Source organism: Pan troglodytes, chromosome 14, assembly GCF_028858775.2.
Source record: "Pan troglodytes isolate AG18354 chromosome 14, NHGRI_mPanTro3-v2.0_pri, whole genome shotgun sequence".
Lineage (NCBI taxonomy): Eukaryota > Metazoa > Chordata > Mammalia > Primates > Hominidae > Pan > Pan troglodytes.
In genome coordinates, this window is record NC_072412.2 from 72,543,210 (window position 1) to 72,567,327 (window position 24,118).

At 32.5% G+C, this 24,118-nt stretch overlaps 1 protein-coding gene across 10 annotated transcripts in view; it reads right to left on the reverse strand.

Moving 5' to 3' along the window:
- Positions 1-24,118, reverse strand: part of PCDH9 (protocadherin 9) — a 917,210-nt gene that overhangs the window by 576,621 nt on the left and 316,471 nt on the right. For 2 of the 10 annotated variants that reach the window (XM_024348281.2, XM_024348280.2), the window contains exon 3: positions 12,789-12,845. The exons of 2 other annotated variants lie outside the window; for them this stretch is intronic. In XM_024348281.2, the coding sequence (XP_024204049.2) occupies positions 12,789-12,845 (57 nt within the window). Of the gene's footprint in view, positions 3,223-12,788; positions 12,891-24,118 lie in introns of all 10 variants that reach the window. 6 more of the 10 variants (XM_003314162.3, XM_001139491.3, XM_016925360.4 and 3 more) reach the window with 5 other exon arrangements.

Below are 24,118 nucleotides of genomic sequence, written 5' to 3' on the forward strand. Positions count from 1 at the left end.
TATTGCCTCAAAAACTTCCTCTGTGCCCCTTTGTACTTAATGCCTTCCTTCAATCCCCAGTTCCTGGCAACCACCTATCTGATTTATGTCCCTATCACTTTGCCTTTTCCAGAATGTCACAGAAATAAAATCATGCAGCATATAGCCTTCTGTGTCTGCTTGTTTTTTTCTCTTCCACTTAGCACGATAGTGTTGAGGTTCATCCATGGTATTGCCTGTGTCAGTGGTTTCTTTTTACTGCTGCATAGTATTATATTGTAAACTACCACCATTTGTTTATGTATTTTTCCAATCCATATCTTGAATATAAATTTGGCTGTCCTTATTGTATCAATATTTGTCTTATTTAAGATATTACTATCATATTATGTTTTCTAAATACATTCTGAATCAAGATTGGACTCACCAAAATGGTTCTTGCTTTTTCCTTTCCATGGCCTCAGCAGAAATGCTTCTTATATAACTAGGCGGATAAATGAATGAACAAACCAACCACCACTTTAGAAAAAATATTAAACATCCTGTGAAATTTTGGAAAAAATGCATGCCTACAAATTGCTTAAAACTAAATAGTAATATAAGATTTGCTGAAATTGTATCCTAGCTGTTCATTTTAGATAGATGTTATGTCCTAAATACCTATTGAGTCAAAACTGACATAATTTAGCCAGAAAGAGCATTTAAAAGTAGCTTGGCTTCCAGGGATAAATATGGAAATAATTATACAGCAATAGAATAGTATTAGACTATGAGATCAGTTTCAAAAAGTATAAACATCTTCCCCAGCGTATGCTTTTTAAAAAGCACCATTTCTGCATGTGGACTAAATTCACATATTTAGTATATTTTAAATGAGTGAACTTCATTATTTTATAATTCACTATAAACTCTACATGTATTCTATTTTTGTTTTGTTTTGTTTTATGTTTTGTTTTGCTTTTTGTATCATCTTTAGACTCCAGCACTGAGTTGAATTATTTGAGAGAATGTGAGTCCTGGATTTCAGGGCCCTTCACCTTCTGTAGCTAGAAAACAGACTCTAAAACAGTTTGTGCTGGCATTCCTCTCACTTTTATTCCAATTTGAAGTTGGAAATAAATGATGTGGCCTATTAAAACTTGAAATATTATAATAAAGTATCAATTAAATAATATTTTTTCCTCTCCTCTGATATTACCCTATGAATCTAACTAGCTAGTTTTTAATAAAAGTGGCCACTGTGAATCCACTTACATTATATGTGTGTGTGTGTGTGTGTGTATACTCCTCATTATGTGTGTGTGTATATATATATGTTATGTGTGTGTGTGTATATATAATATATATATATTATGTGTGTGTGTATATATATATACACACACACAGGTAATGTAAGTAGATATATATATATAAGTAGTTACCTTTACCAAATATACTTTAAACCATATAAAATGTACGTTTAATATGTTACAATTAATAGAATGTCCATAATAAGATGTCCATTTTATGCAAAATTCAAGCTTTTATACATTACCTAACAGTGAAGCTGGAGTGGCCTGACATCCAAAATTTAGCTACATATGTGTCATTCTTCACTATAGAGCAGTATTTGTGCAATCATTGCAACATATCACAGAATTTGGGCTTTGCTACATTGTAAAGTGTTTAGAAACCAGAAAAATTATGTTTATCTTATTTTTTAAATATTGGCATGAATGGAAAAAAGTAAGATATCATACTTGTAATAAGACATGTAAGTCTCTTTAAAAAAAGGTATTTTATAAAGGGAAACAATACCAAAATCAGGAAGGCTTTAGGCTGTGTAAGAAAGTCTTTGGGCTTCTGCTATTTGAATGAATATTCATTTGAAAATAATATGCTGGGCATATATTTTGAAGATTATATCTAAAATACAAGGTAGAAGCAGGGACTTTAAAAAATACCCTTACATCTTTCATAACAAGTGTGCAGATAATATGTACACATACATACAAGCACATCTTTGATATCATATATTCGTGTCTTTTTTAAATTTCTGATTTGCATGTTGTTTAAAAATGGAGGATTAACTGTACTTAAATTTTAAGAATCTTGATTATAATATTAGAAAATCTGTTTAATCATATAGGATCATGCATGACCTAGGCCAGCATTCTCCAAAATAAGTTGTATGGAATATGTGTTCTTTGAGTATCATTTATAATCAAATAATTTTACAAGTGAGTGGGTTAAACAAATGTAAATAGATTAATTTACGTTAAGTTTGTTAAATGCATGTTTATGTAAATCTGATTGCGAATCACCGGTTGAATGCATGGAGGATGAACCTTCTCAACTTCATTTAGTCCCAACAAATAATCCATGAAACATATATCAATAAATTCTGATTTAGGATTGGGATTTGGTCTAACAGAAGAGGTAACTGATTAAGTAAAACAGTATTGTATTACACTGTGAATCAGAGGGCTCCTCTCCAATCCTGGGTCTGCTGCCATTTTTGTCAGAAGCCTTAGATTAGTGGCTAAGAGCACAGCTTATCTGGGGTTTAATCCAGCACAGCCCTTTATCTGCTAAATGACTATACAGGTCATCTCTTGATGCCTTCACTTATTCAACCATAAATAAGAAGCCATAGGAGATTTTACCTTTAGTTTAATCAATACAATCAAAGGGTTTTAAAGAAATATATGATAAATAAGAAGCGGTACATAAGTATGAGCTATTTTTTTGTCAGTGGTTTTCAAACTTTGGACCTTGACTTACAATGATCAACCCACACTGAGATGCAATAAAAACACATGTGCACACAATAACATATACAACTAAAAGTTTAACTGAAATAATATTTAACTATGCTATATGAGATGCACTCTAACATAACCTAATATGTTTTATTCTCTTCTAATTTTTCACGTTGCCATTGTTTCCTCATGCTATTCCATTCTAACCTATTTTTTTCTATTCTATACAACCTATTCTATTCTACTCTCTTACATTCCATTAAAAATTGTCCTCATCCTCAGGTTGCAAGACATTAATTTCACTGTATGACTTGCCGATCATCATCTAAACTGTGTCTTTAGTCCTTCCGTTCAATTCCCTCATAAAATCCATTACTTATTTCATAAAGTTTAAAAACAAAATTATAATATTCAATTTCAAACTCGATGTCTGACCTGTGGCATATGGATCTCCTGGTGGTTTTGGCCCCAGAATCTCTCTTTCTCTCTCATGCATAAGATTCTGTAGACATCAAATGATCTAAGTTTATTCTAATTCCAAAATTGAAGAAATAAATGACATTTAAAGAGAAGCTCATTGCTTACTTCATTCTTTTTAACGATTTAATCTGTATTTAATATATGCACCATACACCTACATTCTGACATAAATACACTGTCTGAACTATCTAAAGAAAAAAAAATTCAAATAATTTTTCCTTAACAATTAGAGTGATTATATTATGCTTCCTATTTGTAAATAAGCTTTTAACATTTTAAAACTCAAAATTATATAAAATTGAAGTATAAGCTAAAATCAAGTCAACCCTGAGATTATATAGGTTATGTTAGCTGCATAATTTTTTTTATTTCATGGACATAAATAAGTGTATCAGGCAATTTAAATAGGTATAACATTCTTCTGCTATATCCAGACTTTTAGATACTACAGAGCCAATGATAAGACTAGCTATAACTGAACCTCCATTTCTCCCAGAATTTGGTGAGACACCAAACAATATCTCACAGCCTCTGATGTTATTATTACATGTGACCATAGAACATGATAATATTACTCATATTTTATAAACTAATAAATATCCATTGCAAACATCCAAAAGTCTATTTTAAGTTTAAAATATCACTCACTGTTAGGACTTGTAAAACCTCTAATATATACATATACTTAAAACTCTCTCATAAAATATTAAGTATTTTTTTTTTTTTTTAGTCAAGGTCTTGCCCTGTTGCCCAGGCTGGAGTGCAGTGGCACGATCTCAGCTTACTGCAACCTCCGACTCCTGGGTTCAAGTGATTCTAGTGCCTCAGCCTCCCAAGTAGCTGGGATTACAGGCATGTACCACCATGCCTGACGAATTTTTCTATTTTTAGTAGAGACAGGGTTTCACCATGTTGGCCAGGCAGGTCTCAAACTCCTGACCTCAAGTGATCTGCCCGCCTTGGCCTCCCAAAGTGCTGAGATTACAGGCATGAGCCACCACGCCCGGCCAATATTAGGTATCTTATATTAAAAGATTATTTACAGTCCGTATTTTGAAATTAGAATAGGTATTTTATAATACGAACTGTTTATGTGAAAATATTTATTTAATTTGATTTGTCAATGTGTACTTCTAACCATAGGTACTTTCCATTAGATTTCCAGTTTATGTGGATAGTAGTTAAAATGGGATCTCACAGTTTTCAAACTTCAAGGACTGAAAAAGAATTTCATTCATTATTAACTCAACATAAGCACACTTTTCTAAAAAGGAATAGTAGCTTTATATTTTTAGCTTTGCCATGTCTACACCCTTCTCACATATATGTGGATGACTTTCACTCCTCTCAGGGTGTCTCCAATATCCTGAGATTTTTAGCATCGCAATATATTATTCATGACCATGTTCTCTGCAAATGTTCAAATACAAGGCTTTCTGGTCAGCTTTCGCATTAGTATCTGTGCACATGTGCAGAAACTTCTGAAAACTCCACACATCTACATTAATTGAATAAGCAAATGCTTAAGCAGCATTATTTACAAGAACATGCAACTTCAATGGATTTTAAAAGAACTTGCAAGGCAGCTGTATTTTCCTCTCACTCTCACAGTCTGATATTATTTATTATCATTTCATGTATGGGTTCCACACTCATCCAACAGATATTGATTTACACCTGTTTTGTACTCTACATTTTCATTGTTTTGTTATATCTTTAGGATCCTTCAGTGGAAGATACTATGGTTGTCATTTATCTGAAAGGCTCATCCCCCCTCTCTTTGTGCTTCATTTTCTACATGAACAGCTGCATCACAGCTGTCATGCTGAATGGTAAAGATGTCTTTGGCCGATAAGCCTATGCCTGTGGCACACGGAGTGGCTTCAAACAACTAATTAGCAGGAGCTGGGCCACAGCAAGGTTTGGTGCTGTCCATCAAGCCTGCGACCAACACTGACACCATCAGCAAATCTGTCAAATGCGGCTCTTCCTGTGAACAAAACCAAGCCCACTTGTTTTGTGGTGAAGAAAGAATTGGCAGAATGTGTTTAATAAAAAGTTAAAGAAGGTGATGACCAATCTTTATAGAGTGTTAAGTAATTGAAAAAAATACTGAACTGGTGGAAAATCTGATAACTGTTTTATACACAGGAATTCAACTAAAAATGTCTCCATGAATTTACAATGAAGCAATTCATAAGGCCACTCACATTGCTCAAGTACATTTGTTTAGCCTCGGGAAAACACCACAAATGTATGCTGTTTTTAATAATAAGTGACTTACAAAAATAATAATAATAACAAACCTGCACATTCTGCACATGTATCCCAGAACTTAAAGTATAAATTAAAAAATAATAATAAGAGGCTATTATATGTAAAATTGGATATTAACATTTACATACATATGCAACCATATACCAGATTTACATAATTATAAAATTGTTACGTATAATAATTTCTATAAAAATCAAAATCTATTTGTAGGAATGTATCTGTAAATATGCATATCTGCATTTACAATTAAGTATTTAAAAGTTTTAAAGCTGAGTCTGTTGAACAAACATTGAAAAACATTATGCAGTCATGTTTCTTAATAACTAAAAATGTGTTTAGATACTATACTAAGAATATAAAATTTAATAGCCACTGCAGTTTTGCATTTTGAACCAGGTCTTAGATCAGAGCCAGGAAAGAGGTCTGCATTGAGGAGACAAAGAACCAGTGGAACTTTCCTTAAAATTTGGATGTCCTCTCCTGACACCTGGCCTTCACACAGGCTGTGTATTTAAGTAAAATTCTCATTTTTCTACCAACACACACCAACACATCACTCCTGATCATTCACTTTGTAAACTCCTTCAAGTCCTATTTATAACAACATACTTTTTCTGTGCTATGTTAAATTGCTCTTATGATGTGCTCTTCTTGCATCTTGAGTATCTCTTGTTTTAGCACTGCTTACACTTTATGGTAACGTATTGATATGAGTATACTCCCTTGGACTGTAATATCTGAAACACAAAGAACCATGTTTGTATACACAAATGATGTACTTGGCATGCATAACGTTGCCTCTGGTATACTTGCTGGATAAATATTTATGGAAGGAAGAAAGGAAGGGAGGGAGGGAAGAAAGGAAGGGAGGGAGGGAAGAAAGGAAGGGAGGGAGGGAAGAAAGGAAGAGAGGGAGGGAAGAAAGGAGAGACAGATTAATATATGATTCATAGACTGGTTTCAGCATAATTATGAAAAAAGAGAGGTTGGATAACTTGTTTCCCCTCCAAAGAAGTCTCAACTTTGTGTTCATGAGCAAAAAACAGAGGAAGGGATGTCTAGTACCCTATCCATGTTTACTTGACTTAAGGAACATATTGATGGCCCCATTTAAAAAATGAAATCAATTCACATCAGAAAGCAGAGACATGTAGCAGAGGGTTGATCAAATATGCCTGTTTTCATATTTGCCTACATCCCTCTTAAAATTAACACAAAATTTTCTCAAGCATAAGTTCAATAGTCTGAAATAAACCAACATTAATGTTTCTAGAAAATTGTATTATACATAGGCATTAGACATGAGTGTATGTAGTGTTTCTATACTACTGTAGTATAAGTTCTTTAAATTCTTGGTAATTTGTTACAAATTTACGTATGCTTATTTAGCAAGTAATAGGAGCCTGTCAAATATTTTAATGATTTTTTTGAAAATTTATCTCTATATAACACACATTTCACATAACAGATCTATATTAAGTGCAAAGATTCCTAAATGCTATTTGGAATTGTAGCCAGAAATTGTCCTGTGATTTGTTAGAAATTATTTTCCAGGTCACTCTTACCTAAAATGGCATAAGATCTTTGACTATTCCCAGTTGGGCATGTCAGGACTTAACTCTAACAATTCTCCAATCCATGATGTATTTTATTTGCCATTTTTCTGAGGTGCAGTTTTGGAACCTTCATGGTAAAAGGGTGAAAAACTTCTCTATCTAGTGAGTGAGCCAGACTGATGCCCAACATGCTTTCTCTAATACTTGTTATATATGCAACGTTTCACAGTGACTGAGATGTAAAATATTGCTTATCATTTTTCTTAATTTATTGTACTTTGGAGAGCAATGTTACTAACAATTTAAATATTTTAATATGTTAGGAGTTATTCCCCAAATATGTATGCATGTATTTAAGTATGTAAATGACATATATGTGTGTGTATATGTGTCATTTACTAGCCTTGGGGTTTTCCAAAAAGCTGTCCTTATGAAGGAAGAAAAAATTTAGTGTTATTAGTAAATATCTATTAATTGTAAATAACTTTATTACTCTAAAATATAATGGAAAAATCTTCAGAGAATTATTGCTAAATGATTTACCTAATTATTTTAGTTTTATAGCTGATATCAACAACAACACCTATTCTAAGGACTGAACATATTTATTTGTGTGCTTGTACATAATTATGTAAATATACTTGGGTAATATGACTACATAATCATGAAGAACAGGAAAATACAGGTATGTGGTATAATATTCATAATACAGCAATAACAGGAAAATAAAGGTGTGTCATATAATATTCATACACTAAATCAGATTTCATGTATGAATATTTTTTTAAAAAGAAAATAAAAGACCAAGTAAGACAAAAGCAAAAGGGTTTTGGCTTTATATCTTTCCTATTTTATTATTTAAAAGTAGCAGATAATGTTACCATTTTGCTCCTGCTCCATTTGGTATTATTTAAACAATAGAGTTCTAGGCTGTGTAACAAACTGAGCCCTGTTGTACTCTAGCTATCAGTGTGTCCTTGGTTGGTGATGTAGGCTCAAGATCACCTAGGCACCCATAACTTTATCTTAATGTGGAGGGAAATTAGACTTACCTTGAAGACAATTGTCTTGAATTAGGTAGCAAATGTGAAATACAAGACACATAATAATAGTTTAATACATGGGAGTTCCCCTCTCACGCACCCCTCTTACTCACCATTTGACATATTTTAATTCTATTAAATATTTCTATCACATGACTCAATTGGCAATTTTATGAAACCAATGGTTATTTCACTTATACACATTTAATGAATCCAGCAAAACCTGTGTTATGAATTTACATACATAAAAGGTCAAAAATATGTTCCTTATCAAAATGGTTTTCTCAATTTTTCTGTGGAGATTTATAGCAGTGGCCCATCCTGGGATATCTTAATCAACCATCTGCACCCATGAATTTCATACTCATGATAACTGCCACATTTCCAAAGTCTAGAGGCTAAAATTCACAGTTAGTTTAAAACCCTTCCACCAATCTCCCTAACTCTTAGAGCTAAGATTTCCATCTGACATTGATTTTCGGATTTCACCCCTACAAGGGAGAAGTCTTATCTCAAAAATTCATACACTGAACACTAAACCATTTTGTAAAATATTCTTTAGCTCAAGCATCAGAAACAGTGACAGGGAAGAGCTACTCATACTGAGATGCAGTCTCGTGTGAATTCCAATAACTATGAGACATTTTCCTACAGATTGCAGAATATAGACACTGAAAGCTCTGTTTGCATTATATACTGTTTCATGGGAAAAGGGAATGAAATATAATAGAAACGAAGTGACAATGAAATATGGATCAAAAATGCTTATTAAAGGCGTTATGCATTTATGGCATAAAAACAATGTGCACTTTTTTATTACGGTGCTTCGATTTTAATCATTGCAATGTTTCTGTGTATCCAATGACAAAAGGTATGTCAGGGAGAGAAAACAAACATGACAGTTTAAATTCCACACCATTTTTAAAATCTAGTTTAAGAAAGAACTTCAAGTATAAACTATTTTATTTAACATTTGTTTCGAAACTTTGTGTTTGAAGGTAAAGTCTTTAGATTACTCTGGGATCAGTAATTCTAGGATCGAATTCTAATGCTATCACTAGCTAGCTCTGAGAGGTAGGGCAAGCTACTCAATCACTGTTATCTTCACGTTATGTTTCAGTAATATGCATAGGTAATCTCTGGTCCCTGACAATCAAATAGCCTGTGAGGTTTTTTGTCTGTTTGCTGTTATTTAGATAATATCATGGCATAGTTATCTTTGCAGTTTCTGAAGCCATGTGACTGTGGCTATCTTCCAGCCCACTCATTCCTGTCTGTGTGCATTTGAGCAAATTACATAACCTCTCGGTGTCTCCTTTTCCCATCTGTAGAATAAGAATAATAATCATACCTACCTAATGGGATTGCTGTCAGAATTAAATAAGCTATATTCCAACAATTCTAATATTAAAAACCCCTTATTTTTCATGTATTAAAACAGGACAAATATTAAAGAAATCAAAAATAAGCATTTGTCAGAGTTACATTGGCAGCATTTTACCCTAGCAGTACATAAAATTGTAGCATATTTATACTCTAGTGGTAGATTAGAAGAATTATAGTAATGCATATGATGTGCTTAGAATAGGGTCTGGCACAACTTTTTCTCAATAGCTGATATAACATTTCTCTATAAGTAAGCAATACTTCTTACATCTAAATTAAGAGTGATAGGTTAATCATAAGCTTGCTGGTCACATCAGTCTCGGTTTTATTATGTATCTAGTGTCATAATATAAATATAAGAATTTCATCCAGATTAGTCAGCACTCATTGACACTGAACATGACTCTATTTAACAGTATAGTTTTCTACAGTTAAATATTTGTGTGTGTTAAACAGAACAATCATCTTTCTTGTTACTATATTAAGGTGATTAAAAGGGAGGGGAAATATAAATTGTGAAAAAATAAAAATTAGGAAAATACCTGCACTTACCAGGCTCAGTACAGAATTAAATATAATGAAAAATAACATTTCAGATGCCAATTTTGTAGGTTATAATCACCTTTCATTGTTAATTCTCAAGAATAATTAACACTAGATTAATAACTTTAAAAAAGTGGTTACTAAAACTGCCCATTTTATTATTGGTCTACAGATATTAAGCATTTATACAGAAACCTTGCATCTTAGAATGTTTTAAAAAAAACTCGAAAGATGACATCACTTATCTGTTTTCTTCAAGTTTTATTTTATAAGAAATTTCAGATATTGTCTCTCTGAATTTAATACAAAATGCATGTTAAAGAAATTAAATGTATTATGATCAAAAACAGTTTAGACTAACCAAGGACAAAATGTGAATGATGGGAGAATATACATATAAACTTCTTGAAACAGTCCCTAGCACAGAGTATGAGGTACTATTTAATGCAGAAAGATATTTAACTGTAGAAAACTATGCTGTTAAATAAGTATAAGTTGTCAAGATCGTCATCATTATTTAGTATCACAGATCATCAGGGATGGGTAGGACCTTCCAGACAACCTAGTTCAAAACCATTTAGAAAAAATGGGCCTGGAGAATGATGGTTAAATGAGAATTTATGGAATGAAAGATTTATAAAAATATTTTGTCTTCTTTGTTTATAAATAAACTATAGTAGATTTACTTTCACTGTTCTTTCACAAATGGACTAATAATATAAATAAACATCATAACTCTAGATGTCATTTTTTTTCTTCAAATTCTCTAGACTTTTAGTCAAACCCTGTGCAAGCTGTCTTCTTGTGCTTTAGACCTTATAAAATATCTAAGGGAGAAAAAGGTATGATTTATAGAAAATTATTTGAATTATGTCTCATTTAAATTCTCTACGAAAAATAAGAAAATCTCCAATAAATCATCTCACCACCTTTGGTAATCACAGGGATTTTCTGAGGAATATGGTTTCTGAGGAGTATGGTTAAGTCAATAAACACAAACATAAAATGTTATAAAAATAAATATAATTCTTAGAAATCTGAAATCCACTTGGATCTTAACGACTTGAACAACATCCTGGGTAGGGTTTTGTACTATTTACATTAATCTTTACTTATGAAAAAAATTTTTATCTGCCATCCAATTAGAACTATTGTGTTATTGTTGGTAATTAATGGGAACAATTGTATTATCTTAGATAGTTGAAACATACACAGTGAAGAGGAAAAAATCAAAGGGTTGAAAACTATGTTTCTTCTCTCAATGTTCAAGTGATTTAGGCTTTGGATAAAAAAAGAAAGAAAAATATAAAAAAAGTATATATGCTGAAGTTTAGAAAATCATTTCTAAGTATTTAGACCCACACAAAGAAAAAGAAATAGAATAAAAATATGCAGAGAATTAGGGGATAGAGCTGTTCGAAATATTGCTCAATCCTCTTTCAACTTCCACTAATGTTTTATCTAAAAAGAAGTTGCTTTCTATATTAAGTTTATATTAATCAAAGTAGTTTCTTCAATATACATTACCAGTGGGATTTTTGAAAATAATAGATTCCTTTAGATGGCAAAAGCAATAATTATTACAAATTTTTTTTTACTAATCATGATTAAGAAAAGGTTTGAAGGGAATGGAGGGGACCCACGTTCTGTAAGAAAACAGAATACACACACAGGCACACACACATACGCATACACATGCATTACCTCTCTTTCTTTTTTTTTTTTTTTTTTTTTTTATTTTTATTTTTTATTATACTTTAAGTTTTAGGGTACATGTGCACATTGTGCAGGTTAGTTACATATGTATACATGTGCCATGCTGGTGCGCTGCACCCACTAACTCGTCATCTAGCATTAGGTATATCTCCCAATGCTATCCCTACCTCTCTTTCTACAATCTATATGTTACAGCTGTAAAAAAATACGTGAAACAGTATGTATGTTTTAATATTAGTTAACTATTAAAACATAATTCTTTAAAAATGGGAATCTTCTTCCATTTCACAACAATGCAAAAATAGTTAACACAACTGAACTCTACACTTAAAAGCAGCTCAGATAGTAAGTTCTATGTTATATGTTTTTTTATCATGACTTAAAAAAAAATACATGAAAGATAGTAGATTTCTATACCCAGCCATACTGGAATAATTGGCACTGGAAAAACCCTTCCAACATAAAAGAATAAGAAAAGAACAACTATGGATCTTCTACCTTTTAATGTGGATGAACTAACTTTTTTAAAAAAGAAAGTAATGCCTTTCAAGTTCAAAAATACAGGGAAATAAAAGATCAAACTGATATAAAGTAGTAAAAAAAAGGAAAACTTCATTAAAATTCAAATTTAACTAGTCATATTAAGCAGCAATGTCTTTCTCATTTTCCTCAGTATGGGAGATGAATCGAATTAACCTTTCAAAATAGTTGTGCCTTTCTTTTAGTTCAATTAATAAATATGAATCAATCCAGAACATCTAGCTTTAAAAGAAAGTTGCTTATTACTTTCTTTAAAAATAGGTAAAAATCAGTACTTTTCATTCCATGTTACTAACATTATGTTTGAGAGTTGGATCATTACTCAACAGAAAAAAAAAGATATATATCGCTGGATTTTTGTTCTAAAATTATTTACTTAAAATTATTTTCAAAAACATTAGTATAAAAATGTGACCACAGAAGAGATGGGCAAAGGCAATAATACTAATTACGATAGAGTATTTAAAATCATGAGGAAAATGAAAATTTATCAGTACTAACATGTTCTCTATAGATATATGGCATACCTCATAATGGCTTTCTTCATTCTCCTGAATGTGGAAACCCGCGGAGCTGGGACATTTCTGAGGAGTGACAGGAATATTGTCACTTTTGCTGTGTGAGTTACACTGAAAGAGATTACCAAATAATTGTGACAAACTATTCCACATTTAGAGTGTCCATTGAGAGACATGGTTGTTTGCTATGAGCCTAATAAAGGAATACCACTTGAGCTAACAAGGGTCCACACCCAGAGATACATGCATTAAGATTGAGTCTTTACCATAAAGATTTTTTAATTGTCCCAGGATAAACAAATTGTTAAAACATTTTTACTAAAACTAAAGAAATATAAAATTTAGTAATTTTACTTTTACCTTTTTTAGGCAATATTTATTTATTACATTTATGACTTTGGTAGCTAAAAGTTATACGGTGCTATTTGGGTGAGATATTATTTAAGAGTTTGATATATATTATACACATATTAGCCTGTGACATGGATATTATTAACTACCTCCACTTAAAGAAGAGGAGACTGAACCATAATTCCTCCCCCAACAAAGCTGTGCTGTTGCCCAGCCTTTTGGGAACCATTCCCCATATCCTTAGCTACCACATGAACTACCTTTATAAGTGATACATTTGAAATAGATAAAACTGAAAAAAACAGAAGTGTAGTGTCTTAAAATACTAGTTGACTTATTTTTCTACTAAATAGAAAGCATTTTTAAAAAACAGGTTATCTAAAATAATTTACCTGGAAATTGATATGAATTATAGAACATAAGATATTACATTATGGCTTGGCCTTTCTCTGTGAACATATTAAAATGACAGTTTCCCATATTCCTCACACAAGTTTTTCATGTGAAAATAAGACATTTTCCACTTCCTGTTTTCTTACTTCTTTTCTAAATCTTTTATTAGACTCAAGGCAAGCAATATTTGTAAGTATTGCTGTCTGGCCATTTATTAAACATAACTTTGTGGGTTTTAAGGTTTCTACTTTGATAAAAAGATATTGTTGTGCCCCCCAGAAAAGGTTCATCATTGATATATACCTTTTCTTCTTAAATAAAACTATAATATATGCATAGATTTCATTACATTACAAGCAAAGAGACTATTCTTTTCAAAACTAGTATGCCATGTTTCCTATTCATCAATGAAATGCTGCCTTTACTATCTCAAAGTAAAATCTGTTAGAAAATTACTGATAGACATTTTTAAAAGCAAATGTGTTTTAGAATTTTAATATATTGTGTTCACTCTATTTTCATTTCAAGACCATCATTTTATATATTTAAATATGTTAAAGCACTGTCATTACATTTTGAAGACATAAATTATCTCATTTATTTTTATTTGTTTAAAATAAATAGCTGTGTGACAACTAAGAAGGCATGACTTTAAATCCATATATCCATCACTATAAGCCTTTTAGCATGAAAAAATATTTTATATCTGTTCTCTCTCTACAATTTAATTTTAACTCTATTCAAAACTTACCTCCTCTAGCAACTCTTTTCATGCGTCATTCAACAAATGGTGATTGCCATTTTAACCTCTGTTTCTAAGTAACTTTCATGTGTAATTTGTAAAATGCTCCCTTGCAATATTAATTATTTGAATGTTCCCAAGTTTTTTGTCTGAACAAATTCACTGTTAGCAACAAAGGCTTCACAGCAGCTTTTTTGGCATTCAAGAAAAAAAAAAAAAGCATAGACCTTAAAACAGTTATTTTCATCTGTGATGTCCATAGACATTTTAATTATTCAATTCCTATCCCTAGCCTCTCCACATATCTATTCATGCCGATTAATCTTTTTAAAAGGTTTCATGTATTATACAGTTTTTCTCCTAAGAAACATTTCCTAAATTTCTCTGGCCCAGCAGTGAGTCTCACCCTGACTGTATATTAGAATCACCTGAGGAGATTTTTAAAAATGTCAATGACTGAGTCCCACCTCACATCAGTTAAATTGAAGCTCAGACATAAATATTTTTAAAATATTCAGACAATTCTAATGTGCAGCCAGAGTTTAGAATCCTTGGGTTAAGGTTAAAACTTCCTTGTCTAGCCCTCAGGAAGCTAGAGTAAATTTTGGCCTCACTCCGATTTCAATCTGATATCTTGCTCCATAGAATTTTTTCTTCCTTTTTAAAATTTAACCCATCATATTGTTTTTTTCCCCCCATGGATATATCATAAAAGTGTCTGAACCTGAAAAAAAAATCCTATATTTGTATAATACTTTATGCTTTAAATACAAGAACTTATGTATTATCTACAAGGAACCTCTGTAGACTGGTAGAAAACATAATCCATCCTATAACAGATTAGGAAGACACAGGTTCAGGTATATTCAGTGCCATTTGCTGAAGGATTTGCCCTGTAAAAGCAGGACAAGTGTTCACTCTATTTTGGGCAATTTCTACTGTACCATATCTCCCTTAATGGGTTCATCTATAACTCATTCATTCACTCATTTTATTCTGTTTGTTTGTTTGATAATCAGACTTTTACTGAGTGCATGTTATGTGTCAGAATTGTACTGGATCATCAAGATATGGCATTTAATATCTGTACTACTCTCACTCTAGCCCTGAAACAATACATGAAAGTAAATAACCGCCATGATGAGTGAACATGCCACCTGAAAATGTATGCAGACTGCTAAGGGACAGAGAAGAGCATGCATAGACTCCTGGGTTTGATACATGAATAGAGAGTCTCGAGAGGTGGACTGATGAGGGAATCATGGTTAGCACACATTTGAGACAGAAGGAACTGCATATGCAAAGGTGAGAAAATATGAATTCTCATGAGCCATGAGTAATTTGATAATAGTTCAAACATGAAGAATGTGAGGATTGATTTCAGAACAGACAGAAGCTATCAGTGCATTAATTCAATAGCACAACATATAGTGAGAAGTTATAGAATTGGACTTCATATAAGAGCCAACAGTGCCAAGAGTGAGCTTTAAAGGTCATTCTTTTTCTTCCAACTTTTCCAAGAAAATATGCAACATAACAAAGTGAGCGCATTTGCAATATCATTGTGATGCCCAGTTAAGTCCTTCCATCCCTAAAAGATCTCACCCCCAAGCCTCTCCTGTGTTTCATTCTGGAGCAGCTCCTGTTTTTGGAACAGTGAATGGCATGAAAGGAAAATTTCTAACTTACTGTTCTTTCCTTACTTTTTAAAATTGAGTCTTTTGAGGTAAATTTCTTCTGCAAATTAATACATAACTCAGAGCAAAATAAAAGAAAAAAGTAACACTGTAAACAATATTTTGAGATTAACTATTATAAATACCCAAACTTTTAAGAAAAAAAAATTCTTACAGGAAAAAATTTAATCACTATGAATCCTCCCTAACAAATTTCTACTTCCGGGAGAGTTGCAGCATTTTCTAAAAAAAGATTTATTTTAAAAGTCTCGGCTGGGCGCAGTGGCTCACGCCTGTAATCCCAGCACTTTGGGAGGCCGAGATGGGCGGATCACCTGTGGTCAGGAGTTTGAGACCAGCCTGGTCAACATGGCAAAACCCTGTCTACTGAAAATATAAAAATTAGCTGGATGTGGTGGTGCATGCCTGTAATCCCAGCTACTTGGGAGCCTGAGGCACGAGAATAGCTTGAGCTCGAGAGCTGGAGGTTGCAGTGAGCTGAGACTGCACCACTGCACTCCAGCCTGGGCGACAGAACGAGACTCTGCCTCAAAAAGAAAAAAATAAAATATAAAACTCTCAAGGTTCATCCCACCAAAAAATTTTACTGTTTGCCCAATTTAATATAAATAACTGCGTATTGAATTATGGGTAAGATGCATTTGCTAAATCAGATTTATATTGGGGGGTACATATGTAAATCAAACTTGAGAAGTCTAAAGCTCAATAACAACAATCATATTCAATGAAAATCACTGAAAGTACATTTGTTTTATACTTTAAGACCAGTTTGCTATTTTTCATCACCTATGATTGAAAGTCTGTATTGTAATATGTGGATAAATCATGCCACTCCAAAACATCCATTGTAGTTCCTGGGAAAATTATCATTCACTACCTATAGACATATCTGCTCAAAGTTTTCACATAATCAGGTATTTTTACTCTTTCATTTTTGAAATAAATTTTCAAAAAAGCACTTCTAGCCATATTAAGAGAAAAATAATCAACAGTAGCAAGAACAACAAAAGTTTTGGAAGATCTTTTTATGAAAAACACAGCTGTTTTCTTTGCTAAATAGGGGGTTCTTTACATTTTCAACTCAATGGTAATGCAGTAGCAATGCTGAGTATTATTTATTATTCTATTACTACTCCTACCTTCTTACAAAATCAAGGTTGTTTACTAAAAATCAATAGCACTTTCATAGAAGTTTTGCAGTCATTATAGAGGCAATAGTTTTGTACTTTTGTGCTATAGGTTTCATTAAATAACAATTCCATTTATTTAAAAACTCCCACTGAAAACGTTATTCCTACCCATTTTAAAAAACTAAGGTTCCTTTTCATGAAGAATTCTAAAACAGAACATTTGTTTAATAATTCCAAAGAAATTTATGTTTGCAGAAATGAATCTACTTTAAATAATTGTCTAAACTTGGTATCTTCAACTTCTCTCTATGCATTTCTTTAGAGATCCACGTGTATTAGGTTTCAAGCATGCCCATTCCACTGAAATGGCCCTGCTACCATCACCTATGGTTTTCACGTTACTAATGCAAATGGCAGTTCTCAGTTCTTATCTAATGCAACACACTAAGTACTACCTCTTCTTGTTTCATTTATGTACTGGCCTTCAAGGATGCTATACACTCATGGCTTTCTTTCTTCTCCTGCTCTCTCTCTGGAATCATTTAACTGTTCGTGTTGTTGTCAAAACTGAAAGGACTAGAGAGGATAAAACTGAGTACTTCCTCAGAAAGTGTTTTCTTCAGTGGAGTCTGTTTAGCAATTACACCCATATTGAACAGGTTCTGTTTCCAAAATATTTTCTCAGACACAGGAACAATCTTCTATTCATAAGATAAGAAAAGATCTCTTAGAACACCCCCAATCATTATTTCATCAAAGCACATGTCTTTATACTTACATCTAGAAACTAATAAAATTTATATTTTAAGTGACCAACAGTATAGATTCTTATTATTTCAGAAAATTTGTTCTGATCATTTAGTATCCTGAAATTTATTCTGGCCCAAATAAGGAAACCTTGAGCCTATACTCACAGCCTTTTCTTTAATGTTTTCTATGTACCTTCTTTTTTTGCTTATTTTTGTTATCTTTAATCATAACTAGAAAATGGAGCTAAAATGCTCATCAAACTTTATTGAACAAATCAGTGTTCAGGTGCAGTGACACATATTTTGATTTAAAATGAAAATGTCGTATGATAAATTTTAAAACCAAATGTTATATAAATGCAATCATATCATAGAAATGTAGATGGCTATAATACACATTAATTTTAAAACAGGGATTGCTTATGTGAAATAAGAAAAATAGGCAGACCCTAAAATGATATGAAGGAAATGTTACCTGTATCTATAGTATACAGAGAGTCTTTTTTTTTTAATTGCTTTTTTGAGTCTCTTCTTTAAATTTTTTTCTTTAAAACTTTGAGACATAAATCAATGCACAAAAATCAGTAGCATTTCTACACAACAATAAATATTAGTCAAGCACCAAAACAAGAAGTTAATCCCACTTACAATAACTACAAAAAAGGCTTATGAATATATTTTACCAAGGAGTTGAAAGATCTTTACAAGAAAAACTACAAAACCCTGATTAAAAAAAATCATAGATTGCACAAATGGAAAAATATCCCATGTTCATAGATTGGAAGGATTAATATTGTTAAAATGACCATACCGCCCAAAGCAATCTATGGATTCAGTGCAATCCCTATCAAAATGCCAGCATCCTTTTTCACAGAATTACAAAAAAAAAAATATCCTTTTAAAAAAACACATGTTGAAAATCCATTTAGAGGCCAGGCACAGTGGCTCACCCTGTAATCCCAGCACTTTGGGAGGCCCAGGCGGGCGGATCACGATGTCAGGAGATGGAGACCATCCTGGCTAACATGGTGAAACCCCATCTCTACTGAAAATACAAAAAATTAGCCGGGCGTGGTGGCAGGCGCCTGTAGTCCCAGCTACTAGGGAGGCTGAGGCAGGAGAATGGCGTGAACCCGGGAGGCGGAGCTTGCAGTGAGCTGAGCATTTGGCTTAGTCATCATGCTTTCTTCCTCCAAATGAACACTTGGCAGTTCATGACAAGGAGTAACTTTGTCACAGTAATATATTAACTAACTAGGTAAACTTGAATTTATCCATTGCATAAACAAATAAGCTTATGTTCAACTTCGGGACCCTGACACATGTTCCTCCCCAGTGGATTTTGCAAAGTTCACCTTTTCAGTTCTTCTAGGGGCAGCAGAGCTTCTTCAACCCCACTGCAAGTTGACTGACACCCTTCAATACTCTCTTGACCCTACAGATAATGCTCATCAATTCCTCTATGTAAGTCCTCTTCTGTCCTCACAATTCCCATTCCAGATCTTTCCACCTAGAGATACCCTTTTGTCTTCCTTCTTGATGTCTCAAAGGTAGGAAAAGTCCTCTCTTCTCCCTCAAAAGCACTTCCTTTCTCCTTTGTTCCAACAAGCCATTTTATTTTTTAACCAGGTTTGCAGAGGGTCTAGCCAGATGGAGGTAGTCACTACAGCTCAATGAACAGTGAGAAACTGACTGTTGCACGTGGGATTTATGAGAAAACAAAAGCTGATTTTATATAGTCTTCTGGCACAGGCCATTAAATAGACCAGTTGGCTTCCCTTAGTTATAGTTCCATGTGATCAAGTGAAATTAATAGATAAGATATATTTCTTATTGTGCACTTAGTTGTTGCAAGTGGGTCACTTGTAAAGTGTTTGTATAATATTTACCTCAATTCACTACCTTATGGTACAATAAATGGAACCAGTACGTTCCAAAACAGTTAAGATATAAGAATGCTTTATGCGTAAAAAAATCTTAACAAATTTAAGTAAAAAGAGGATTGGGGAAAAATGCTAAGGATCTTAAAGTCCGAAGTAATTCCGTAAGTGGATTAAGCTTATGTACCAGATAAAACACTTTTTTTTCTTTGTTTAGAAATTCTACCTTTATATGCTATTCCAAGATTTAATGGTCTCTATCATAGGCTGGCTGACATTTTTCAAACAATTCTAACAATTTAATAAAATGTTTAGGTGCCATGTACCATAACCAAAAAATAGCTTTATGCTAGCCTTTTATTGCGTAAGTGGTATTTCAGAGAAATCTTTTGCCATAAATATCTTGGTTACTATAAAGTTTTAGCAACTCTGTGCATTGTCCATTTCCTGAGAATGCGTGTTCCATTGAGTTTCTGTCTATGTGTGACTTTCAAGGCTTTTCTTAAGAAACTTTTGACAAATGCAGAAATAAAGGAGACAGAGATAGCAATAGAGTTATATTCCCAAAATAAATAATCATTTAGCTTTGGAGAAAGCTCTGTTAGGCTGAATTTATTCTCCTTTTCTCAGCAAACTATTTAATGAAAGTGGAGAGAAAGGCAAACATAGTTTTTTGTATTCTTATAGAAATTTTGGTAATGCAATCAAGAATTAAGCAATAGAACTCTATGTCAAAATTATTCAGCAGGTTCCCTCTAAATGTGCAGTAACAGAACTGACCATTAAATGTGCCAAAGACTGTTCAAGGCAGACGTGCCAGGTTGCTGGGCATGGGGGTGTGAACACAATTCTGCTAAATGAATAAATAAAAACAGGAATAAGATCATGTATTTGCCCACATCTGGCTGTAAATTCCTTCATAAGTAATTACTATACTTCTAACCTCTCTAACTTAATAGAGATAAACTGGATGCAATTTCAAGTCATTACTAACCAAGGAGGAACAAAACAAAACCATTTTTATGAGAATCACAAATTGTAGCTGCTTCTGTGCACATTATGTCACTTTTTCTTTAAATGGTTCATGGATGTTATATGAGTTTTATGCAATTCTTTTAACCCAGTTGCTATGAACAGGCACTGAAATAAAATTTCCTTAGAAAGTATACTTCAAACACTAATGGTCTACACTTTACAATTTTTCCATTGGTTCCCTCCTTATATTATTACCTTACTGTAATGCCATTTCACAAGAGCAATAATGCATTGAAAGGTTTTAAATTACAGGATTACATGTTATATTGCTTGAGCAAAGCTCTATTAGTCAGCTTTGCACATTGCAACTTAAATCTGTATTTTAAATAAGTGGATACAAGCAATGCAGGACTTTGGAACTTCCCAGACCGTTGAAAAGAAATGAAAATAAATACTTCTCTTCAAACGTATTCGAAGGAATACAACAACAGACATTTTTGGGTGCCAGGGTTAGTCAGGATTATATTTAAGACAATTGTTTTGCAGTTCATTTCAATTTATTTCATTATTTACTGCGATAAAATCCCGGGGAGTTTCCCCATATGATTATCATTTAACTGTATTTGTACCTTGAAGAAAAACGAAAATGGAAATTTCTGCAACACAGATAAAAGTAGATTGACTAAACATTTATTAAATTTCAAATATAATCGGAGAGGTCCTGTTTTAAAAGTGTTCACTAGGAATTTAAGGGTGAACATTTCCAGATTAAATTGAAAGACTTCGGAGATGGAAAAATAATCAGTTGCCTTTGCTGATTTCCACTGTTGCGTTTCATTTTCTCTCCAGATAATTGGTGTTTCAGAATACACAAGTCAAGCCCTTTTCTAAACTTTCTAAGGAGTTCTGAAATACTGACAAATACATACTGAAACTGACTTGTTGGAAAACAACAGTATTAGTTTATAGCACGTTCCATTAACTGCATATATGAGCCTAAAATGGAGACGAGCCCAGGTGTATAGCGATGGGCTCTCCAGGCAGAAAATATTCTCCTTCTATACAAAGGTGGCCATTTGTGAATTACAATCATAAGTGTGGACACACACACACACACACACACATACACACCATGCTTATGAATACATATTTTATGTATGTGATTATCTTGTTCATGTAAGTGATTGCAGAAATGTGTATTCATGGAATATTTATTAAACAAAATCAAGTACTATATACGCATAAAATATTTCATTTTAAAATATTTGAAAAATTATACATTATATTAATACAAATATTTATTTATAAATTTATAAAAGTGCCATAAATAAACCATATACCTTACTAAGTTAATTTTGTAATACTTAGCATAAATGCATCCTGGATTTTAGGGCAAAATCGTTCTGAAAAAATATCCTCACTAAGAATTATAATTACATTTTGAAATTTCTGTGGTAAGGAGAGGAGTTTTAAAAGCCTAAATTGAATATAATTTCTAGTATTTTGGTTATATTTCTTTGTATTATGAAAACTGTTTGCCCAACATAAACCTTCAACATAATGTTAGCCTTGGCTATGTGCATGCCAGTCTTTAGAAACAGTCTGCAAGTCAACCTTCAGCCAATGAAATCAGGTAATAAATTCGGAGATTCAAATCTGGCGTGCTTTAAAGTGGGTTTAAAATTCAAGGCTGTGTCAGTTATTTGAATATTGTCTTTTCAAGGCAAATTCTTTAAAAAGTTCAGTGGTTTACTATGCTTCTCTTACTGTGTAAAACTTTATAAAACCAACCCTGAAGCTTGAATTTATATTTGTAAGAGTATAGATCCAGAGAGAATGGGGTGGGGGAGAGAGAGAGAAAGGAGTGCATAAGTTCTTTTTTTTATAGTGCACTAAAAGCAAACAAACAAACCCTACACTCTGAATACATCATTTCAAATTGTGTTTTTGCAAGTGGAGTGTTTCATGTTTTGATTTTAAATTCATTTATGCAACTTGTACAGTATCTAGGAGTAAAAATGTCTCACTTTTTAATTACTGATTTAGAGTAAAAAGGATGTTCCAGAATACCCTGGAAATGTGCCACCGGCTATGTGGGGGGTGTTGGGCTTGAACCTCAGTTCTATCATCATCTGACTTAGTTTCACAGCCTTGGTGGCCTTCTCCGTACCGTGTAAGTTTAGACCAAAGATCTCCTCTGCTTATCCAAGTCGAAAATGTAAGATATTATTAGATGTGTTACCTCAAAACTTAAGGTAGATTTTTATTTGCTCGTTTGCTTAATATCTCTAACTTTAGACTTCTATAAAATGATGTAAATAAATGATTAGTTGATCTAAATGCTTCGTTGTTAAAGGGACTGTAGGAAAGATGAAACTTCACCATGGCTTTAGTTATACATTTGCTTATCTCATTGATATCTCTGAAAATATGTGTTACTCTATTAAAACTAAATTATGATTTTTAACTCTCATTTCCACATGTTTTTTTAATTCACAAAGAGAAAAACACCACAATCAAAGGCCTGATGTTTGTTGACTGTACCTCCACTTTCTTTCCAGAAAAAGAATTGGTGCTTTGAATACCTTTTGGAATAGTTTAGAATAAATCAGGCCAAATTAAAGAAACTAATTACAGTGATGTTGGATAGAAACTCTTCAACAAGCCTAAAATCTAACTAACTGTGAATGTTTAAAAGGCCAGAGTGCTTTTTTAAATCTATTTTTAAAATGAAAGTTCTGTATATTTTAAGGAACAAAATCAAAGTATGCAAGAAACATGCTTATTTTCAAGGTCTTAAAAATGTTTCTTCTTATAGGTCTGGGTAAAGAATCCCTGAAGGAATATACTTTAACAAACAAGGAAATGTCTGTAGATGTAGTCACTGTTAATAGAGTCTGTCTTTTGAATTACTTCCTTTGTCTCCAAGCTTCAAACTAATATAACTTCAGCAAAACTACTTTACTGTTTATCTTTTAATCCTCAGGCCACAGAACTGTAACACTTAGAAGACTCTGTGGAATACTAACACTTCTCTGATTTATCCTCATGAAATTGTTTTCCTGATGAAAGAAGGTATGTAAAGAAACCAAAAGAAATTATAGAAACCTACACAAAAACCTACTTTGAAAATGTATATTAATAAATATGAAGCATAACTAAGAAACACATTTCATTTTTGGAGAAGAAAATCATAAAATACTATATGATTGTATACTCTCCTCAAAAAGCACATTGAATGCTGTAACTTTTATGAAGATTCTCTCAAATAAACGCATACATGCATTCATTCATTCAAATAGTTTTGAACGTCATTAAAAATACATATAAGAAATAATTTTGTCTTCAAAGAGTTGACAGTATATCAAAGTTCATTTTGATCAATTCTCTACATCTCACAGATATATTCAGCAACATATATA